The 18,908-nt window shown below is 45.6% G+C and overlaps 6 protein-coding genes across 6 annotated transcripts; 3 read left to right on the forward strand and 3 right to left on the reverse strand.

Moving 5' to 3' along the window:
• Positions 1-35: 35 nt before the first annotated feature.
• DFJ58DRAFT_758954 (uncharacterized protein) lies at positions 36-2,305 on the reverse strand. Its single transcript, XM_041388325.1, has 5 exons — positions 1,972-2,305; positions 1,600-1,918; positions 1,190-1,540; positions 979-1,139; positions 36-918 (listed from the first exon to the last, which is right to left on the reverse strand). The coding sequence occupies exons 1-5, from the start codon at positions 1,992-1,994 to the stop codon at positions 324-326; spliced, it is 1,449 nt and encodes a 482-aa protein (XP_041249876.1). The 5' UTR covers positions 1,995-2,305; the 3' UTR covers positions 36-323.
• A 1,596-nt stretch (positions 2,306-3,901) lies between these two features.
• DFJ58DRAFT_758957 (uncharacterized protein) lies at positions 3,902-4,263 on the forward strand. Its single transcript, XM_041388326.1, has 2 exons — positions 3,902-3,924; positions 3,982-4,263. The coding sequence occupies exons 1-2, from the start codon at positions 3,922-3,924 to the stop codon at positions 4,234-4,236; spliced, it is 258 nt and encodes an 85-aa protein (XP_041249877.1). The 5' UTR covers positions 3,902-3,921; the 3' UTR covers positions 4,237-4,263.
• Positions 4,264-4,497: 234 nt separating this feature from the next.
• Positions 4,498-4,890, forward strand: DFJ58DRAFT_651470 (uncharacterized protein; the record flags this gene model as incomplete). The annotated part of the gene is made up of 1 exon (XM_041381621.1): positions 4,498-4,890. A coding segment is annotated over one exon (393 nt), but the record flags the coding sequence as incomplete, so codon positions are not given.
• Positions 4,891-5,022: 132 nt separating this feature from the next.
• On the forward strand, positions 5,023-5,944 carry DFJ58DRAFT_721833 (uncharacterized protein; the record flags this gene model as incomplete). Its single annotated transcript, XM_041384834.1, has 3 exons — positions 5,023-5,482; positions 5,633-5,802; positions 5,855-5,944. The coding sequence occupies 3 exons, from the start codon at positions 5,023-5,025 to the stop codon at positions 5,942-5,944; spliced, it is 720 nt and encodes a 239-aa protein (XP_041249879.1).
• Positions 5,945-10,883: 4,939 nt separating this feature from the next.
• DFJ58DRAFT_721834 (uncharacterized protein) lies at positions 10,884-11,840 on the reverse strand (the record flags this gene model as incomplete). The annotated part of the gene is made up of 2 exons (XM_041384835.1): positions 10,884-11,074; positions 11,135-11,840. The coding sequence occupies 2 exons, from the start codon at positions 11,838-11,840 to the stop codon at positions 10,884-10,886; spliced, it is 897 nt and encodes a 298-aa protein (XP_041249880.1).
• A 5,453-nt stretch (positions 11,841-17,293) lies between these two features.
• On the reverse strand, positions 17,294-18,537 carry DFJ58DRAFT_721837 (uncharacterized protein; the record flags this gene model as incomplete). Its single annotated transcript, XM_041384836.1, has 3 exons — positions 17,294-17,550; positions 17,592-17,972; positions 18,519-18,537. The coding sequence occupies 3 exons, from the start codon at positions 18,535-18,537 to the stop codon at positions 17,294-17,296; spliced, it is 657 nt and encodes a 218-aa protein (XP_041249881.1).
• Positions 18,538-18,908: the final 371 nt, after the last annotated feature.

The following is an 18,908-nucleotide window of genomic DNA, read 5'->3' on the forward strand; positions in this document are numbered from 1 at the left end:
ACCATTTCAGCAGCCTGCTTAGTCATCCTCGAGCATTCGCGTTGCATAACATCATCAAAGTCTTTTAGTAAAACTCTCTAAGCTTTAAGGCCTAAGGGGTAGCATGTAAGGGTAGGGGTATGTACTGTCAGAACTCGAAGGCACTGGCAATATGTGTGATATACGCTATAAACGATGGAACGTCCCGATTGGTCCACTAAGGAACAGAAACGCCCGGCAATCTATCGATCGTCAGAAGAATGTTTATGAAAAAGTACCACGTTACAATGAAGAGAACAGGTGAAGAGAGCGTAGGTAGAAGCAGGAAAATATGTACGGGAGGCTCAGAATTGTTCCTTGCTTCGAATATATCCCTTTTGGACTTGGCGCGTATCTTTGAAGTGAGAGCGATCCTCTGCACGCTTGAGGGCCCATTTGCGGATATACCATGCAGCTAAGGCCACAAAGAGGATGCCAGCGATGACGCCTATCACGATACCGACTATTGTACCGGTTGAAGTGTGACTGCTCGTCGACGGCGAGGATCCGGTAGTGGGTGAACCTGAAGTCGATGGGTTTCCACCGAATGGCCAATAGTCTCCACCATCAGGGGGGAGAACACAGGTTAAGGAGTCTCCATCGGTGTTAGTCTGGAAGTCTGTCTGGGTCGTGCTCTGCGCGGTGTTGTTGATATCCATAACAAAGGGTGCAGGAGAAGGTGTTGGGTCACCAGTGGTGCAGTTGGGACCCCGTGCCCCAATAAAAGAAGTGTTTCCAATGAGGACATTATTTTCTATCGTAAAATTGGATGCAGACGATATGGCAATACCGTAGCTGAATGCGCCAGTGAGTTGGTTGTTAATCACTGTCCCGCCAGTGCTGATGTTGTTGAGATATTCGGGCCCGAACCATGTTCGGGGACCAATTGCAATTCCGATTCTGAATCATTCTTGTCAGCACCTTCATGAGACATGAGAAAAAAAAGGTGGTTGCCCGTACTTGATGATGACATCTTGGTTATTTGTACCATCTGTGGCTGACCCTGTGTCAGAGCTAGTGGCGAACCCACCCATGATGGTATTGTTTTTGACCACAACCCCCTTATAATCACCACCATAGGGCGTCACGTCAACCATGTTTATTCCTCCGAGCAGTGTATTCTGTATTACCGTGAGGAACGAAGAAAAGGTTATGAAAGATGTACACTTACATTCTCGACCCAGATCGTATTGTTTTCAACTAGAGTCCCGGGAGAGCCAAAGAGTACGATGCCTCCATCCGTCGGATTATTGATCATATTGTTACGAACAATGCTGTTTGAGCACGCCACACTAATTCCATCTGCCCACTGCTGGAAAAGATCGGATCCTGAAGGACCAATATCATTGTTCTGGACGGTAGCATTGTTGCAATTCGAAGATCCCTCAGCAATATGGAGACATGACCAGCTCTTGGGGTCCCAAGAATGCACGTATTCGATAAGCTGGCCTGAGGTTGGACCGCCCATTTCAATATTTGCGCCTCCGGCGATGGGAAGCGCGCCAGCCCGCATGCCATTGATCTGTGAGATAACAATTAGCGCGAGGGAAGATAAGTTGAATCAAGGGTCCATGATTTTACCTGCACGTTTCGTAAGATCACACCGTTACAATTAGCGCAAGTGCCATCGACGGCCGTTGACTGGCCAGTACCATTTGTGACAGTGCCGTTGACTACTAAGGTAGCTCTGGTGTCATCAGTGGGATAACCGAGAGTGCTAATCTCTTGATTGGGTGAGTAGAAAAGAAGGGGGGCCTGTAAGAAATATTGGGTGCTTGGGCAGAGGCTCAACACATATCCTGAGCCAGAAGAGTTGAGAAGTGTGTTTAGGCGGTCTGTAAGGTTATTGGATGGGTCAACAGGCTCGCAGGTTGAAGCTGCTCTAGGCACAGCCATCATCCTGTAAAATTTTGTGAGCAAGGAAGCAGGGACAGGACATAAGAGGACTCATACTTGTGGAGATAATTGAAAGGCATGGCGAAAGAATCCCAAGTTATTGGAGGCGGAAATGAGAGACAAAGGTACAACAAGAGCAAGGACACAAGGCAGTCGCCAGGCAATCGTGAAAAACGTGAAGAGATGTAAAGAGTGGAGCAAGCGACTCAACCGAGCGCGTCTCAATTAAAAGAGTCAAATAGTTGACAGCCAAGGCAAAGCACAGGGTAATGCCGTGTTGAAGATGGGAGTATGTCATAAACTACCCAATCTAGAAGTGTCATCGTTGGTGTAATTACGCCTTTAGTATATTACACGTTCTTCGAATTCAGCCGTCCCTGACACAAAAACATATAACTCAACCACTCGTAGGTAGGTCTAATGGTCCTGCAGGATAGGTTGAAAGATAAGGCTGTTTCCATAATCAGAAAAGCTATGCAAGGGGCCAAGCTTGAAATCTGTCATGAGGCCGCCATCGGGCTTTTTGAAAATGTCTATTCACGTCCCATGATAAGCCAAGCATGCTTAATGATCCAGTATGAACGGAGGAGCGTTTATAAATTCACATCGTTGCGATCAGCAGGTTCGTCGTCCGTATTTATTGTATAACATATATGAGTTTATTCCAACTATATTTTATTTTATTATGAGCCTCGTCACGGCGAATAAACTCAATTTCCCATGGTTTTGAAAGTCCGAAATATTCTATTTTGATTCATGCATTATGCTAAAGGCCCATCGGTGCTTTCGGATTAGTAGGTAGCGCAGCAAGGCCCCTATCATGAGTCACATTGTCTTGGTTGGACCTCGTTTAATGATCATTTGACACAAGGTCTTGATTGACCGAGGAGCATCTTCGTGTTCCTGATCTCTGCCGCCCGATAGTAAATTTATCATTCAGTGGCGTACCTTCTAGACTGTACCTGAACTTCGAGAAGGTCCCGAGCGGAAGATCAACTGACAGCTTTCTTATCTTGGCTATACGACCTGAAAATCTCTACATGTCTGGGCACAACAAACATACCTGGAATGCAAGGCTGGTCATTATTCTCCTCAACATCATGGATTAGGCTTCTTGAGCCGGCCATTCACCTGTCTTTCCCAGCTATTGTTCCTGTCTGGGTAGACAATTGCCAAGTTAGCTCTCCAACTCTATCCAAGAGACCGAACATCACTGGACTGTCTGTCGCTGCTGTCCCGAGGTACGCCGAACCGGAATTTCATTCATGGGGAAACATGACAGAGGACGGGGACAAGACAACAGAAGATGTGCGAACTACTCAAGTTTCTTCTTGTATGAACTCTGAAGCCGCAATTTCCAGACATTAATATTCCACATGACGTAGGCTTTCTGCGTGAGCGCTCTTGGAATCCAAGGAATTTTGATGGATGACTAAACATGGCCATGGAAGAAACATCACGCCGCTCCCTTCCGCTCTGTCGTAATTTAATTGACACAAGATATACTTCCGGGAGAATGGCAATTGATGGATGACCGGGCGTCCAAGGAAGCAAATATGAAGTACGTCCTCTCTCACGTGCCTGGCCTTCCTGGGTAAGCTTGGCTCAAATTCTTCGCTCCAGCCCAAGATTTTATCGAGCGTGAGCTAGCCATAACTACTCGTATGGACCACACGACAGCTCGCAAGATGACGTATCGCGGATGCGCCAGCTTTCGAACTCCGGGAACAATGGTTGTACAACGACAAGGTAACGCAGTCTTGACAAACCCGCTAAATACATCTTCATAATTTACGAACAGATGTCCACAACAACCGCACACATCATTGAAACTTATTCCGCATAAGCATACACCTCTTTTGTAGAGGATCGAATCTTTACGCCACTAGGAATGTCCTCTTCTACGTTCTCACCCGCAAAGGCCGAGAAGACTGGCAGACTCCTGCCTGAGTGTTTCACAGGAGGGATAGCAACGCTGCTGGCCGGTGCAGGTGGCGTGCCGTAGACATGGCAGGTACTTTTTGCTTTCGTTTTATTTACCAATTGAAGACATTTGTTGCCATCCAGTCAAATGGGTTGCATTGTGGCTTAACAAGGGTGTGCACAACAACGTCACAGTCATACTCCGTATCAGTCGGCGCCTCAGCTGATCCTGAGCTCTCGATTCAGGGGTATGGGTTGGGTTGGTTCCGAAACTCGTACCTAGACCATGATGTAACAAATGTTCATTCGTTATTGTGCATGGATACCGGAGTATCAGATCGTATATCACATGGGGTCGATGTCAAGATTTTCTATGCTAGTCTCATTCTTTCCAAATGACGATGTTGGGGTTATCGTTTTTTCCATCTGCGGCGTTAAAGGCATCTGTGATGGATATTTCCAACCGTATAATCGACGCGGCTCTGGACCTGCGGCCAAAACCATCACAACCGATAAATTCGTCAATTTCATTGCCAAATCTCTTTCCCTTTACTCACCTATCACCGGTTCGGTAAACCAAACACGTCTGAGAAGAAACTAATCACGCCTCCGCACGAAAACCTCGTTGGCTTGGAACTTGCACCCGAAGAGTTCACATGCACATATGCCAACGCTAGATACGGCGCCTTCACCTTTTGCAGTCCTTCCGGAAGCTCCTCGTATTGTCAAGATGTAGTCTCCGACTTTGCTGCGGTGGATGCAGGAAAGTCAAGTACTCCCCAGTCTGTTCAGCTGCTCGCAGCGTGGCCTCGCATATGGTCATCTCATATTCGAAGCGTGCATCGATCCGGAAATATGTTCGTGCTTAAGTATACCGCGTTGTTCCCGGAAGGATATGGGCGTGACAGGATACCCTTTGAGACAGCGGAGATAGGGACGTCCGAGGCCACGGCAGAGTTCGTTGTGGAAGATGGAAAGGTTGCTGGGTTTGGCTTGGTCTGGCTGGTGGGTCAACTCACGGAGAACGCACACGACTGTGAAAGACCGAGCTGAGATTTCGTTCGATAAGTTGGAATATGAGCAGCGCGTTTACCCCCTAAGCTCCTATTTTGCTATGACGCAATGATTATGTATGTCTTGGGTGTTCTGTCCAATAGGGGCGACTAGCTACCTTTCATCTCAACCATGGCGGCTAACAAGTTACCTGTTGAGCTCTGGCTCGTCGTTTTGTCTCTTGGAAAATTTTCCTCCAACAATCTTGCTGCACTCTGCCAAGTGTGCACCTACTTCCATCATGCAGTAATTGACACCCTGTATGAGTCCATTACAGTGGACAACTCAGATGTCTGCACCACACTTGCAGAGCATCCCCACCTTGCACACAAAGTCAAATCTTTCATATTTACATATCCAACAATCATGGACAATAACGGTCCTGAGGTGCACCTGGATAATCTCACATTGGCTCTCAACAATATGACACACCTCTCAACACTCAAGCTTATCCATTCCCAAAAGTGCTACTCATCTGTCCTTCAGTACTGTGATGCCAAGCTTCACATCTTTCATTGCACCTATGCTGTCAACCTCCAATTCCTGAACTTCTTGAACAGGCAGGATAGCATCTGTGATCTTGTTATTACTGGTGTGTGCATGAGAGATGTCTGTCTTGCCAGGCATGAGGGGCCATTGTTTCTTCCCACATCTCTGCCACACCTAATGGAAGTCTCTGCTGAGCCTTTTTTTTAAAACACCCTTATACCTGGTCGCCCAGTTCACACTGTGCATTTCAAAGGCCGACATGCACACAGTGGCTCATGGGAGCTCAATATGACCATTCGCCCCTCGACTAGTATCAGGAATCTGGGACTCGACCTCATGGTTTGGCACCCAGAACCTCGATTCTCCTACCCATCTATTCCAAAACATGTTGAGGAAATCACCCTGACAGGTTTTGCTACTCAGGTCAGCAATACTCATTATATCTGTTGCAGGGTTGTGATTCACAGCCATGTAGCACCTTAGCGTGTATGGTGGTTTTGGAATCTGGAAATGGGGACGTGATTTACATCTCATGCTAGAAGGTGTATTGAATTTAAAAGGTTGACATTCTGGTTTGAGGGAAAGCATGAAGATGCTTACTCATGGGCTTGACTTCTCTTCCTGGAATTCCATGATACACTGTCTCATCTTGAGCATGTCTCATGTGTAGTTGCTGGACCAGATGTTTCAACATCATTTGACTTTTCATCAGGTTTCTTCCTGATCCCTTGTTCAGAGGATAATCAAACTCGTGGCCATAGGGCTGCAAATGATGTCCGGGAGCTTATGCCAATTCCTGTCCTTTGTTGTGAGAATGAGGAAAAGCTTTGCGATGCACACTCCTATTTGACCCTCCATCTTGATCGTGCAGAGATGGAAGATCACTACCAGTGGTCACATCAGAATTGACCCAACTGCATGTTTGCTCCCCTCCCCATCACCTTTCATGTCACATAGTGCTGTCCACTGCCCTCACTTGCTCTGTGCATGGTAAGTTATCTCCTTCCCATATTCAAAGCCATGTAGTGAGCATCAAACACAGATCTAAGGCTTTGTCAAATTGGCATTAGTATGCTGCTGTTCAACTCCTAGGCTTGTAGGAGACAACAAGACTAGGAAAATGAGAAAACAATTGGGTCTGCATACAGTATGAATACAGCTTGTAAATACATCAAAAGCATAGAATGCAAATCAAATCAGTACTAGGGTGCATTAACTTCTGGATCTGTGGTCCATCAATTAGGTATCAGGACATTCCATTAAACCCCCATACACCAGCACTCACTGCAACAAAACCAAAATTCAACAAACTTAATAAGGTACACCAATTCATACACTATCATAGATATGCATAAGGTAGCAGTTGTGCAGATTCTACCTACCTCACATGATTGTGACTGACTGTGATGTGGTGCAGGATAAGTATGTAGTGTTGTTCCTGGCCTGGCTCAGCTTGGCATGGCTCAGGCTTTGGAAAAATGTGAGCCGGGCCTGCATAGACGGCTCAGGCTTGGCCAGGGCTTGTCACCAGAAAGAGTTTAAATTTCATCTAGTGTTACTATGTGTACCTCCACGTCCTTGGTATCATTGTGGCGATCACAACCTGGCAGGCGCATATAAGAAAAATGCTCTACCAGTATAAGTGAGTCTTGGCTCTGCCTAGCTGCTACACTTGCAGAATGCAAGAGCATTTGACCCTAAAGGGGAAGCAAAGAAAGCAAGAATCCACAAAAAATGCTGATCAACCCTGGTGAATGGTGATGGAAGTGCAAGAAACGTGCTGAAGGTGCATGCGGGAAAGCGAAGTGCGAAAGTGTGCGAAGTGTGCGAAGGTAGTGCAAGCAGTGCACAAGTGAAAAGACGTGAACTGAGACTGCTGAGAGATGACTGATGATGGTGATAGGATGAGAAAGGTGACTGAATACTGATACTGTTGTTGCCACTAGCTAGAGACAGCTGCTAGGGCCTATGACGATGAATACATGCATTGCATGGAACTAAATACCAAGTAACATGGTGGTCAGAAAGATGGGGAGTAAAATGAACATGAAAGTATGTAAGTTCTATTGAAGCGCTCTCCCAGGGCTTGGAGCCGAATAGGGAGCGCTCTAAGTATGTACAGTGGCTCAAAAAAGTGTCCCAATGTTTGTAAGTTTTCATGTAATGCTTCATTGTGAGTCAGGGTGTGGGAGTCTGACTAAGCTATAGGGAGGTGTCAGAATGCTCTGCCTCTTGGCTTTATCTTTGTTTCATGTAGCGTGGGAATCCGATGTTATTGTGTGAAGATATTGTGATTTTAATTTGATGCCTCATTGGGACACTTTTTTGACTTTGAATTTGACCTATATAATCTCTATAATTCTAGTACTTACTGTTGCCTCCTCTTGCTCTAATCACTTCTACCACTCTTATAAACACACTATGTATCAATTCCTAGCATTACCCATTAGTAATATTCCCTCACTGTGCTGTAAGTCTCTCCCATAGCTGAAATAGCCCCTATTCTCATCTTTAGCTCCTCTTATCTGTCTAACAGGCAGATTTCTATTAAAACTGGCCTGAGCATGGATACTATTTCTAGATTCATCAAAAAGACTATTTCAGATAAGAAAAATATCAAAGTAAATCACCCTTTTAAGCTCATACCATATAGCAAAAGATCTTTTGGGTATTATATTTTGACTGGGCAGGCTGCTAATACCACTCAAGCCATCAAATTCATTCATTCTATTATCCACACCACGGTCTCCACTCAAATAAGCAGGGATGCTCTCAAGGCAGCTAACCTTGAAGTTATAACTAAAAAGAAAAGCTTCTCCTATCTTCAGCCTATAGAGGGAGGAGACTAGCCTTTTCTCTGAAGCACCAGTATTGGACTTTGAGGACTGGAATTAGGCTATCTGGTCAGATGAGACAAAAATCAATAGAATGGGGTCAGATGACCAGGAATATGTATGGAAAAAGGCAGAAGAAGAACTACTAGGACAAAGAGAAGTCAAGAAAACACTCAGGTTTGGAGGAGAAAACTTGATTGTATGGGGTTGCATGAGGTGGACTAGGGCAGGAATTCTCTGTGAGGTGGAGGGGAGGATAGATGCAGAGCAGTGCATCTTAATTTTGGCAGAGTGTCTGCTTAAAAGCATGCAGGATCAAACATTGATGAAGAAGACACCATCTTATGACAAGATAATGATCTCAAGTATGCTTAGGGTTAGCTACCAAATGGTTTGAAAACTATGATATTACTGTTCTATCATTGCTTGTACAGTCTTCAGACCTCAACCCTATTGAACAACTCTGGAAATTACTCAGGAGGTGTATCAGGAACCCCAATAGGGGCTATTTCAGCTATGGGAGAGAGTTACAGCACAGTGAGGGAATATCACTAATGGGTAATGCTAGGAATTGATAGCATAGTGTGTTTATAAGAGTGGTAGAAGTGATTAGAGCAAGAGGAGGCAACAGTAAGTACTAGAATTATAGAGATTATATAGGTCAAATTCAAAGTCAAAAAAGTGTCCCAATGAGGCATCAAATTAAAATCACAATATCTTCACACAATAACATCGGATTCCCACGCTACATGAAACAAAGATAAAGCCAAGAGGCAGAGCATTCTGACACCTCCCTATAGCTTAGTCAGATTCCCACACCCTGACTCACAATGAAGCATTACATGAAAACTTACAAACATTGGGACACTTTTTTGAGCCACTGTAAGTGAGGTAAAGTGATGTAAAGTAAGGGTCCATAACGAAATAGGAAGTGTAATATGCGAAATATGGTCTGATAATGAAAAGGGACATACCAAGGGACTGGTTGGATGATGGATGGATGCTCCTGGATGCTGTGTGACACAGTCCGCTTAAGCGCGAGAAAATGCGCAAGGTGCGCGTGCGGGAATACTGCACGTTGTGCGGGAAAGTATCGTGCCTATGGCGCGTGTTGCAGGAAAGTGGTGCACTCTATAGGGAATGACTAGAGGTGATGATGGTGCGAGTCGTGCAGTAAAGGCCAGTCGTCAGAATTTGTAATATGGGCCCATAACAGCCTGCAGAAATGCGAGTCTCTACATTGCCATCAACCATTTTGTCTATGCATCTCTCGTTAGACAGGACATGAGAATATGGAGGAATTGAAATGTACATTCCATATACCACATGTTGCGCTTCCCAACATCTGTATCGTTGACATTCTTGTAAGACGGGTGCAGATACTACAAATGAATTGAGACATACTCTGCTCGCCCTCACGCTTTTTGACCGCTACAATCGTCAACAAGGTGAGTAAAACATGCAAAAACAATGTCAGTGCCACAAGAGAAATACCTCGGGGGCGCTCTGACACAGTGGGTGCTGCTGCTGCTGTCATCTGCTGGAGAGCAATGGAGACAAGAACAAGCAACAAAAATCCTTTCATGATTGCTAGATCTGATGTCACAGTGAAGTGAAGTGATTGTTGGAGTTTCACTGGGGTGCAGAGTGCACTTCAATTCGAGGAAGGCTGCGTTTATATTGTTACAAGCTCGATTATCAGACTGACTTGCAGAGCTTTGACGGAGTTGAAGTGCGGTTAGATGAAAATAGATATAGCGGCTGCCTGAAGATGGATATTGTTGGTACCATGCTTGGTGGTTGTACCTGACATCCAGATGAGTCCATGGATAATTCTAGAGGAAGTGGCATGGATAATTTCAGTAGTCTCAAGGGCTTGTTTGAAGAATTGTCAGGGCAATAAGTGTCGAGATTTTGCAGCATGTAAATGTTCAAAGGCTTGTTTGATGGACTGTTGAAGCAATGATCAAGCTTGTTGAGATATGGGTTTGACTCAGACCAAGATTCAAAAAGATAGTTTGCAATGTTGGGGTCAGAGTGATAAGTTAATAGTCGTGCTCATCATCTCAGATATGAGCGCACCACCTGAGTGAAAGCCACAGCTCGAGTCGCTGGCTCCGGCTTTTCAATTTCCCAAGCCGAGCCCTAAGCTGTGGTCAGGCCATGATTTGGGCCCAGCTTGGCTTGGCATAATTAGGGCTGGCTTTGGCTGGCTGTTACGAACTCGGATAGAGCCATTTTCCAATAAAGGAATCAATGATCTGAGTCGACTAAGGACGAGCCTTATCGAGTTCTATGCCTCCCTCAGGAGCAATCATTTAGACTCCCACAGGATCTAGAGTTCTAGGGACACAGGCTAGCCTCCTTCCCAAGGAGCTAGAGTTCAAGTTATAGAAGAGAACCGAGTAGATTCAAGTTAAGGGAAATACAGTTGGTAACTAGGGTTTATATACATAAGGGAAGTACGCACAGACCGGTCTGGATAAAGGGTAAAAGTGATCAAGAAAGGAAGGTTCATGGGAATAGAGTCGAGTCAGAGATAGAGGCAGTGAAACATCAAGGTGAAAAGGAAGCATAAGAAGCATAACCATGAGATGTCTGTAGTAAGTGTGAGAAAAGAATAGGGTGACTGTAACATTACCCCCCTGTCAATGTCTGAAGTCACCGACTTCATACTTCTAAGTTATAGTATACCTTTGGGTCATAGCTGGTGTCGTGGACATACTGCTTCTCATACTCTTCTTGCTCAAGATCCTTCTTGTCTTTGTAGATTTTGAGCTGATGATGGAAGGCCCAAGTACCTGGTCTAGCTTGGATAATACAATGTCCTTTAAGAGTTTGACAATGTGTGGTGAGATGGCCTGGAGCATGATGGTGGCATTCTCAGCAAAAGTAATGGGGGCATCTGATCTGGCGATGACCTTCTTGTCCGCAGTACCAGCACATCATGGTGGAATAGTCTACACCATTCCGATCTCTGAAAGTTTCTTCGGAAGGAGCACACGAATTGGATGAGGAAATGACAGGTTTGTCTTCGTCAGAAATAATAGTGGGAATGGGGGCTGGAGAAGGTGTGATAGGGCGTGATATGCCTACTCCAAAAGCAACGGTTGCTCTTTTCTTTCCTCTAGCATGGCGTGGGTTACCGAGGGACCACATTGCGAGTTGAGATGGAGTGGGGATAGGAACAGGGGTACTATCATCAGATGATTCAGAGGGAGATCTAGGGATTTCTTGGGTGGAAGAACAGAATGGATCGATAGAAGAGGAGTGGCTTGACTCAACGATTTCAGCAATCATATCTGGGGTGAGTGCTTGCTCAAACCCGCGGTCAAGGAGTTGGTCGGTGGCAAGATATTTGATCTTGGTCATATGATAGATAATGGAGCGTTTCGTTGCTTCTTCTTTGGGAGTATGAATGGTATGAGCATAGCTCGATGCCAGGTCTGCACTGCGAAAGGTGGTGATAAAAGAAAGGGCAATAGGGTCTTCAGAAAAGAAATGATCAAGTGGCAAAGTACACAGAAGAGAGAGAAGGGTTGATTCAACAAGGGCTCGTTTATGATGAAGCTTGAGCTGGGAGCAGTATTGGTTAAGAGACGAGTCTGAGGAGTGCAAAGAAAGCATTGTTCGAATACTTGTTCTGGTTCTAGGTAAAGAGTCGAGAGAGTCGAAGGCGGTCTTTATAGGTTTTTAGGATGTCCAAGGTGTTCTGAATTTCCTTTTCAGGAAGCCAGGAATTATCTGAAGAAGGATAACCTTTCCATGACACGAGGAAGCGTCATTTTCCTTTTATGTTTCCCTTATGGGTGAGAACGGCTTCTATTTTGTATTCTTCTTGTCCATTGATAATATCAGGGGGTGGTTTGGTGTGGTTCAGACCATGGACTTCTGTCTCCCGATAGGATGATAGTTCAGAAGTGTGAAAGACGGGGTGTGATTTCCAGGAGGAGGGAAGTCGGATCTTGAATGTGATAGGGGATAGTATGGTGTGGGTATCACAACCTGGCAGGCACATATAAGAAAAGTGCTCAGCCAGTATAAGTGAGTCTCAGCTCTGCCTAGCTGCTATACTTGCAGAATGCAAGAATGTTCGACCCTAAAGGGGAAGCAAGGAAAGCAAGGATCCACGGAATGATGCTGAACAACCCTGGTGAATGGCGGTGAAAGCGCGAGAAAGTGCGCATGGGAAAGCGAAGTGCGAAAGTGCGCGAAGCGCGGGAAGGTAGTGCAAGCAGTGCACAAGTGTAGAAGACGGATGCTGAGACTGATAAGAGGAAAAGCGCGGATCTAGACGGATACTGAAGGCGTCACTAGCTATAGACTGATGCTAGGGCCTCAAAACGATGATGGACACATGCATTGCATGGAACTAACTGGTGATAGATACTGAGTGGTAGGAAGGTAGTGGTATGAAGCTCAGGTGGTTTAGTGGGGTGTAAAACGAACATGAGTGTATGTAAGTTCTACCTAAGCGCTCTCCCAGGGCTCGGAGCCGAATAGGGAGCACTCTAAGTATGTAAATGAGGTAAGGTGATGTAAAGTAAGGGTGCATAACGAAATGGGAAGTGTAATATGCTAAATATGGTCAGATAACGAAAAGGGACATACCGAGGGACTGGTTGGACGATGGATGGATGCTCCTGGATGCTGTGCGACATAGTGCGCTTAAGCGCGAGAAAGCGCGCAAGGCACGCACGTGGGAATACTGCGCGTTGTGCGGGAAAGTATCGCGCCTATGGCGCGTTCCATGGGAAAGTGGTGCGCTCTATAGGGAATGACTAGAGGGTGATGGTGCGAGTTGTGCCGTGAAGGCCAGTCATCAGAATTCGTAATATGAGCCCATATGAGCCTGCAGAAACGCGAGTCTCTACACCGGTCCTCATGGAGGCACTACAGATGGTGAAGCTCGTAATATGAGCCCATATGAGCCTGCAGAAACGCGAGTCTCTACAACGGCTTCAATTGCAAAGGGTCCATAGCGTTTTGGAGCGAGCTTCTTTGAAGGTAGGCTGGTGATTAAATTCTTCGCAGATAGCCATACTTTCTCACTGATCTTCCAGGGTTCAAACTTCTTTCCAAAAGTCCAATCAGCCATGCGTTGCATTGCAAGGTTGTGACAAGAGACTGCTTCTTCTCAGATCTTTTGAAGATACTTGATTCGATCTTCTGCGGCAGGGATAGTAGAGTGTGGGAAAGCGAAGGGAATTCCTCGGGGTTCATAGCCCATCATGAGGTAAAAAGGGGAGGCATTTCTGGCATCATGTTTTTGGTGATTGTGAATGAATTCTGCCATGGGTAGGTGTTTTACCCAGTCGAGGGGAGTGGAGCGACAATAGATGCGGAGATAGGTTTCAAGTTCTTGGTTCAGATGTTCAGTCTGTCCATCAGTCTGGGGATGATAGGTGGTAGAGAGGGTGACTTCATAGTCTAGGAGTTTTCCAAGTTCTTTGGTGAATTTAGAGGTGAACTGTGGTCCTCTGTCAGAGATGGTTTTGTCGTAAAGGCCGAATCTAAGGAAGACCTTCTTGAAGAAGAGTTGGGCAACTCCTTCAGACATAATGGTTTTCTTGCATGGTGAGAGAATTACCCCCTTCATAAGGCCATGGTCGACCATGACCATAACAGAGTCAAAACCTCCAGATTCGGGTAAATCTGTGATAAGGTCGACGGAGATCTGCAAGAAGGGGCGGAGTGTGGAAGAAGGGATAGGTGTCAAGGGAGGGGTGGTAGGATGGGTGTCAGATTTCATTTGCTGACAAAGGATGCAACCCTCTACATATTTTCGGATAAAGATACCCATTCCTGGCCACCAATAATCTCACTTAACGAGTTCTTCAGTTTTGAAATGTCCAGGGTGTCCGGCAGTAGGATGATCATGGTGAAGAGTGAGGATGCGGTGTCGGAGATGAATAGAGACATAGGCACGGTTCTTATAAAATAGGGTTCCGTCATCAAAGCGCCAATTGGAGAGGGCGGATTTCATAGGTGGTGCATTAAGCCCATCAAGAGCTTGTTGCACAGAAAGGATTACGGGGTCGGAAAGAGGGTCAGTTTTCTTCAAGGCATCAGCAAGATCATGGTGAAGGAGTCGAGCAAAAAGGGTATCAGGTAGAAGGGTGACATTGGAATGGTCAGAAATGTCAGAGGAATGGTCAGGGTGGTGCGAAAGGGCATCAGGAGCGGCTAATTTTCTTCCTGGGACGTGGTGAAGTTCTAGATCAAACTCATTTAGAGTTAATTGCCATCTAGCTTGGCGACGGGTGAGGTTCTGTGCTGATCAAAAATAGAGAAGATTCTTGTGATCAGTGAATACAATGACAGGGTGAGGGTTCCCTTCAAGGTAGTGTCTCCATGCTTTCAAGGCACAGATGATAGTGAGGAGTTCATGATCATAGATCTGGTAGCTTCTTTCAGCAGGATTGAAGGATTGGGAGAGATAGCCACATGGATGGTAAGAGCCGTTTTCATCAGTTTGGAGAAGGACTGCTCCGGTGGCGATGAGAGATGTGTCAGTGGCAAGGGCAAATTGTCGAGAGGGGTCAGGGTTGTGGAGGATGGGTTCGGAGAGGAAGCATTGCTTAAGCTTCTCAAAGGATTCGGTACATGCTTGCGACCAGGTGAAGGAAGTATCTTTCTTGGTGAGATCGATCAGAGGTTGTGCGAGGTCGGATTAGTGAGAGATAAAGTGACGATAGAAGTTGCAGAAGCCGAGGAAAGAGTGGACTTCTTTCACAGATGCAGGAGTTTGCCATTGGCTGATACCAGAAAGCTTGGCAGGGTCCATTGCTACTTGTCCAGGGCATATAATAATTCCTAAATAGTCAACTTCTTGAGCGTCAAAGATGCATTTTTCAGGCTTCAGGAAAAGGGTTTCTTTGCGGATGTTGTTGAGGATGTGGCGTGTTCGTTTCTGGTGTTCTTCAAGGGTTTTCGAGAATATGAGAATATCGTCCATGTAGACGATCATCCATCCTTCGGCAATCTCCTTCTGGAAGGTCTGGTTCATATAGGCTTGGAAAGTTGCAGGGGAATTGCATAAGCCAAAGAACATAACTTTCGGTTCAAAGAGTCCAAAAGAGGTGGTGAATGCCGCTTTCCAGCAGTCATCAGGATGAATCAGAATATTGTTATACCCGGATTGAACATCCATCTTGGTGAAGTACTTGGCATCACGAAGTTTGGTGATGAGTGGAGGGATCAAAGGAAGGGGATAGGCATTCTTTATCGTCCACTCATTGATGTAGTGGTAATCTTGGCAGGGACGTAAAGATCCATCTTTCTTTCCTCCAAAAAAGAATCTGCTTGCTTGCGGGGATTTCAATGGTTGGATAAAGTCTTTTGCGGTATGTTCATCAAGAAAGGCTTTTATGGCATCAGTTTCTTTTGGGGATAAGGGATAGGTTTTCGTGGATTTAGGAATGAAACCAGGTTTCATTTCAATCCAATGATCTACTCCTGGTCTAGATGGGGGAAGTTTGTTTAAGCTGTCTTTGGTGAAAACATTGGTGAAGTCGTGAAGGTAATCAGGAACGAGTTCTTCGAAAGTCTTTTTCATCTTTTCTTGAGCATCTTTAAGAGTGAATTCTTGGGCTTTATTGCTCGTCTTCAGATATTCATCTTCTTCAGCTTTTCGTGCGAAGATCCAAGAGTTTCTTAATGGAGCTAACACTGTGGTTCGACGGATCTCAGATGCAGAGGTACCGTCACACATGAGGGGTGAATCGAAGGAGAAGTTTTCAAAAAGCGTCATGGAGGAGCCATCTTGGGCATATTCGATTAATATTTCATTGTCGTTGATGGGGTAAGTTATCGGATCTTCTACTTTTCGGATGAAAGCAGGTTTGGAGGGAATATCATCCCATACATCGTCTTTGGTGTTGTACTGGGGAAGTGGATCTTCATCAAGATCTGGCCAAAGCGGTGGAAGTGGTTCTTCTTTCTCCTTCTTTTCTTTTTGTTGTTCTAGGGTTCTTTTCCATTTATGGGAAGTGGAGCATAGACGGGTTTGAATTGCTCCGGGTCTTCTTCTTCTTCAATTGTGACTTTCTTTCGAGGAGAGGGAATGAATCTCCACTTCTTCTTGAAGATTTCTTCAAGTTGTAGGGATCTAGGGGTGGAAGAAAGTCGAAGGGTGTCTTTGGCCCAGTCGATGTCAGGGTTCATGGCGGAGAGCTGAGGAGAATCATATCTCAGTCGCTCATGTTCATGACATTGAATTTTCGGATCATGAGTCTGTCATCAATTTTGATTGCAAGGTGACAGTAGTGGGTGATAGGTTTCTCCGAGATCTTGCCATTGGCAGTTCAGATAGGGAAAGGGACATCAAACTTGTGAGTTTTGATTCCGTGTTTTCTTACAAACATCCAATGGATGAATGTGGTTGCTGCGCCGCAGTCGACGACGGCAGTGGTTTGCAACGATTTGTCGGGATGTACGGAGGAGAAGACGGTCACTGGGACCCTTAATTCTTTAGTCTTTCCTACATTGTGTGCGATACGTACATCTATACAAGGGGTGGCTAACATTGTGGTAGGCCCCTGGTTCAAAATCCATTCTTCGTGCATCGAGGTCTTCATCATCAAGGTCTTCGATCTTGCTGGTGTCTTCCTCTTTAGGCGCTGTATGCCTTACTGTTTGCTTTCCATTATTGTTCTTTCTAGCATCTCCATTTCAAGGATGGAATTCTTGATTGTTAGACATATGACCAACCTTGTGACAGGTGAAGCATTGGCCTTTCCTCATATGTTCTTTCTTTTCGGCTTCAGAGAGGCGATCCACGTCCATGGCATTGGGGTCATTATTGTGTGGAGTGAAGTGAGGGGTGGATCAGCGATCATTGAATTTGTTCTTGTTGTTCTGGTTGTTCTGGGGTCTGTGGGAGAGGAGAAGCTGATAAGCGTTCTCAATGGAAATGACCTTCTTGGTGATTTCTTTGATGGTGTCAGGAATATGGCCAGAGTTACAAAGCTTTGTCATTAAAGCTGGTTTGAGGCCTTGTAGGAAATAATCCTTCTGAACATTGAAGCTATAGATCTCAGCTCAATTGCAGAGCTGTCTGAATGTGGCAATGTACTCGCTTAAGTCATTGCCTTGTTTAAGGGCATGGAGCTTATGAAGCGCAGTACCAGTGGAGTTGATAGGGTTGAAAGCTTCTTCAAATTGGGAGACAATTGATTCCAGTCACCATATCCGTTCTTTAGGTGAGTGACAGGACTTATCATTTGGGCATGGTCAAGAAAGTCTTCCATCCATGCTGCTGCAGTGCCTTCTTTCATGAATGAAAGAGCAAAGGCGATCTTCTTTTTATCATCGTTGTAGATTTCATCATTCACATCTAGATAGAGTGTGATGAGACAGATGAATTTTGTGGTTTACCATCAAAGTCAGGTGGTTGACAAATCTTTCTTTCAATGGGCATCAGCATGTTGTCTTCTGAGTCGGAATCAGAGTCAGGGTCTGAGCCTGGGTCTGAGTTGGAAGGTTCTGGTTCAGGGGATGGGAATCTAGGTGGTGCTACTGACGGAGCATCAGGGATTTCTTTGTCTCTGTCTTCTACGGGTGCTGGTGCAGTTGGTCCGATATGGGAAACAATGGTGCGAGGAATAAAGGAAGATAATCCAGCAAGAGTAGGAGTGCAAGGGGTTTCAAATGATCCTTGCGAAGAGAGAGTTCTTCTGGGTGAGCTGGCTGGGTAAGGACTATAAGGAAGTCCTGTCTGTTCAGTGAAAGCTTTCTTGTTCTTCTTGGATGGTGCCACTTTGGCAATCAATCAGTTTCGTGGTTTCAAAGGTAAAGTCCCTACAGATGGAGGGGTTCAAAGGTAACTTGAATCTTTTGTTACAAACTCAGATAGAGCTGTTTTCCAATAAAGGAATCAATGATCTGAGTCAACTAAGGATGAGCCTTATCGAGTTCTATGCCTCCCTCGGGAGCGATCGTCTAGACTCCCACAGGATCTAGAGTTCTAGGGACTAGTGATGTGCACGGCCTGGCTTCAAGTCCTGGGCCGGCCCAAGCTGGGCCCAAATAGGCCAGGCCCAGCCCAGGCCTAAGTCATGGTGTGGTGTTCAAACTTTCTGTAGCCTTGCAGAGGCACTTTTCACTATGCATCTCTTATTGACACTTTCCTTAGATTAGGTTCGCACTTTTGCTGCTTACATAATCATCTTCCCTTTACCTAGGACTCTACAGTCATTACCTAGTTTCCCTTGTTTCCAGTTCTTTGGTTGCTCCCCATTCACTTGGGTTATTTAGTAGCATCCCCTAGTTGTAGCTTTCCTAGTTGTAGCTCCCTCAGCTCACCAGATAGCTCCTGGAACATAGTTTTCTTACCTTGACTTGGAGTACCTTCTCCACTCTCTTTCTTTGAGCCTGAGCCTAGTCAGAGATCCTTTAGGGTCGAACGTTCTTGCTAGCAAGAGTAGCAGCTAGGAGAGCAGGAGACTCATATATTTTGGTTTGGTGCTTTTACCTACAGCCCAGCCATATCTTGTCATCACAACGGCCTGAGGACGGCTTGGGCCTGGGCTTATGTTTCGAAAAGCCTGAGCCGGCAGCCTAAGCCGTGGCTTTGGCTTCAGTGGCACTGCCATAGAAACCCACCGGAGGTACATTTCCCGACTCTATTTTTGTCTGCTTCTGATTTGCATCTATTATCAGTTTCGACGATCCATATGTCGCAGTGAGTCGCCA

Source organism: Suillus subalutaceus, assembly GCF_016647625.1.
Source record: "Suillus subalutaceus strain FC151 chromosome Unknown DFJ58scaffold_5, whole genome shotgun sequence".
Classification (NCBI taxonomy): Eukaryota; Fungi; Basidiomycota; class Agaricomycetes; order Boletales; family Suillaceae; genus Suillus; species Suillus subalutaceus.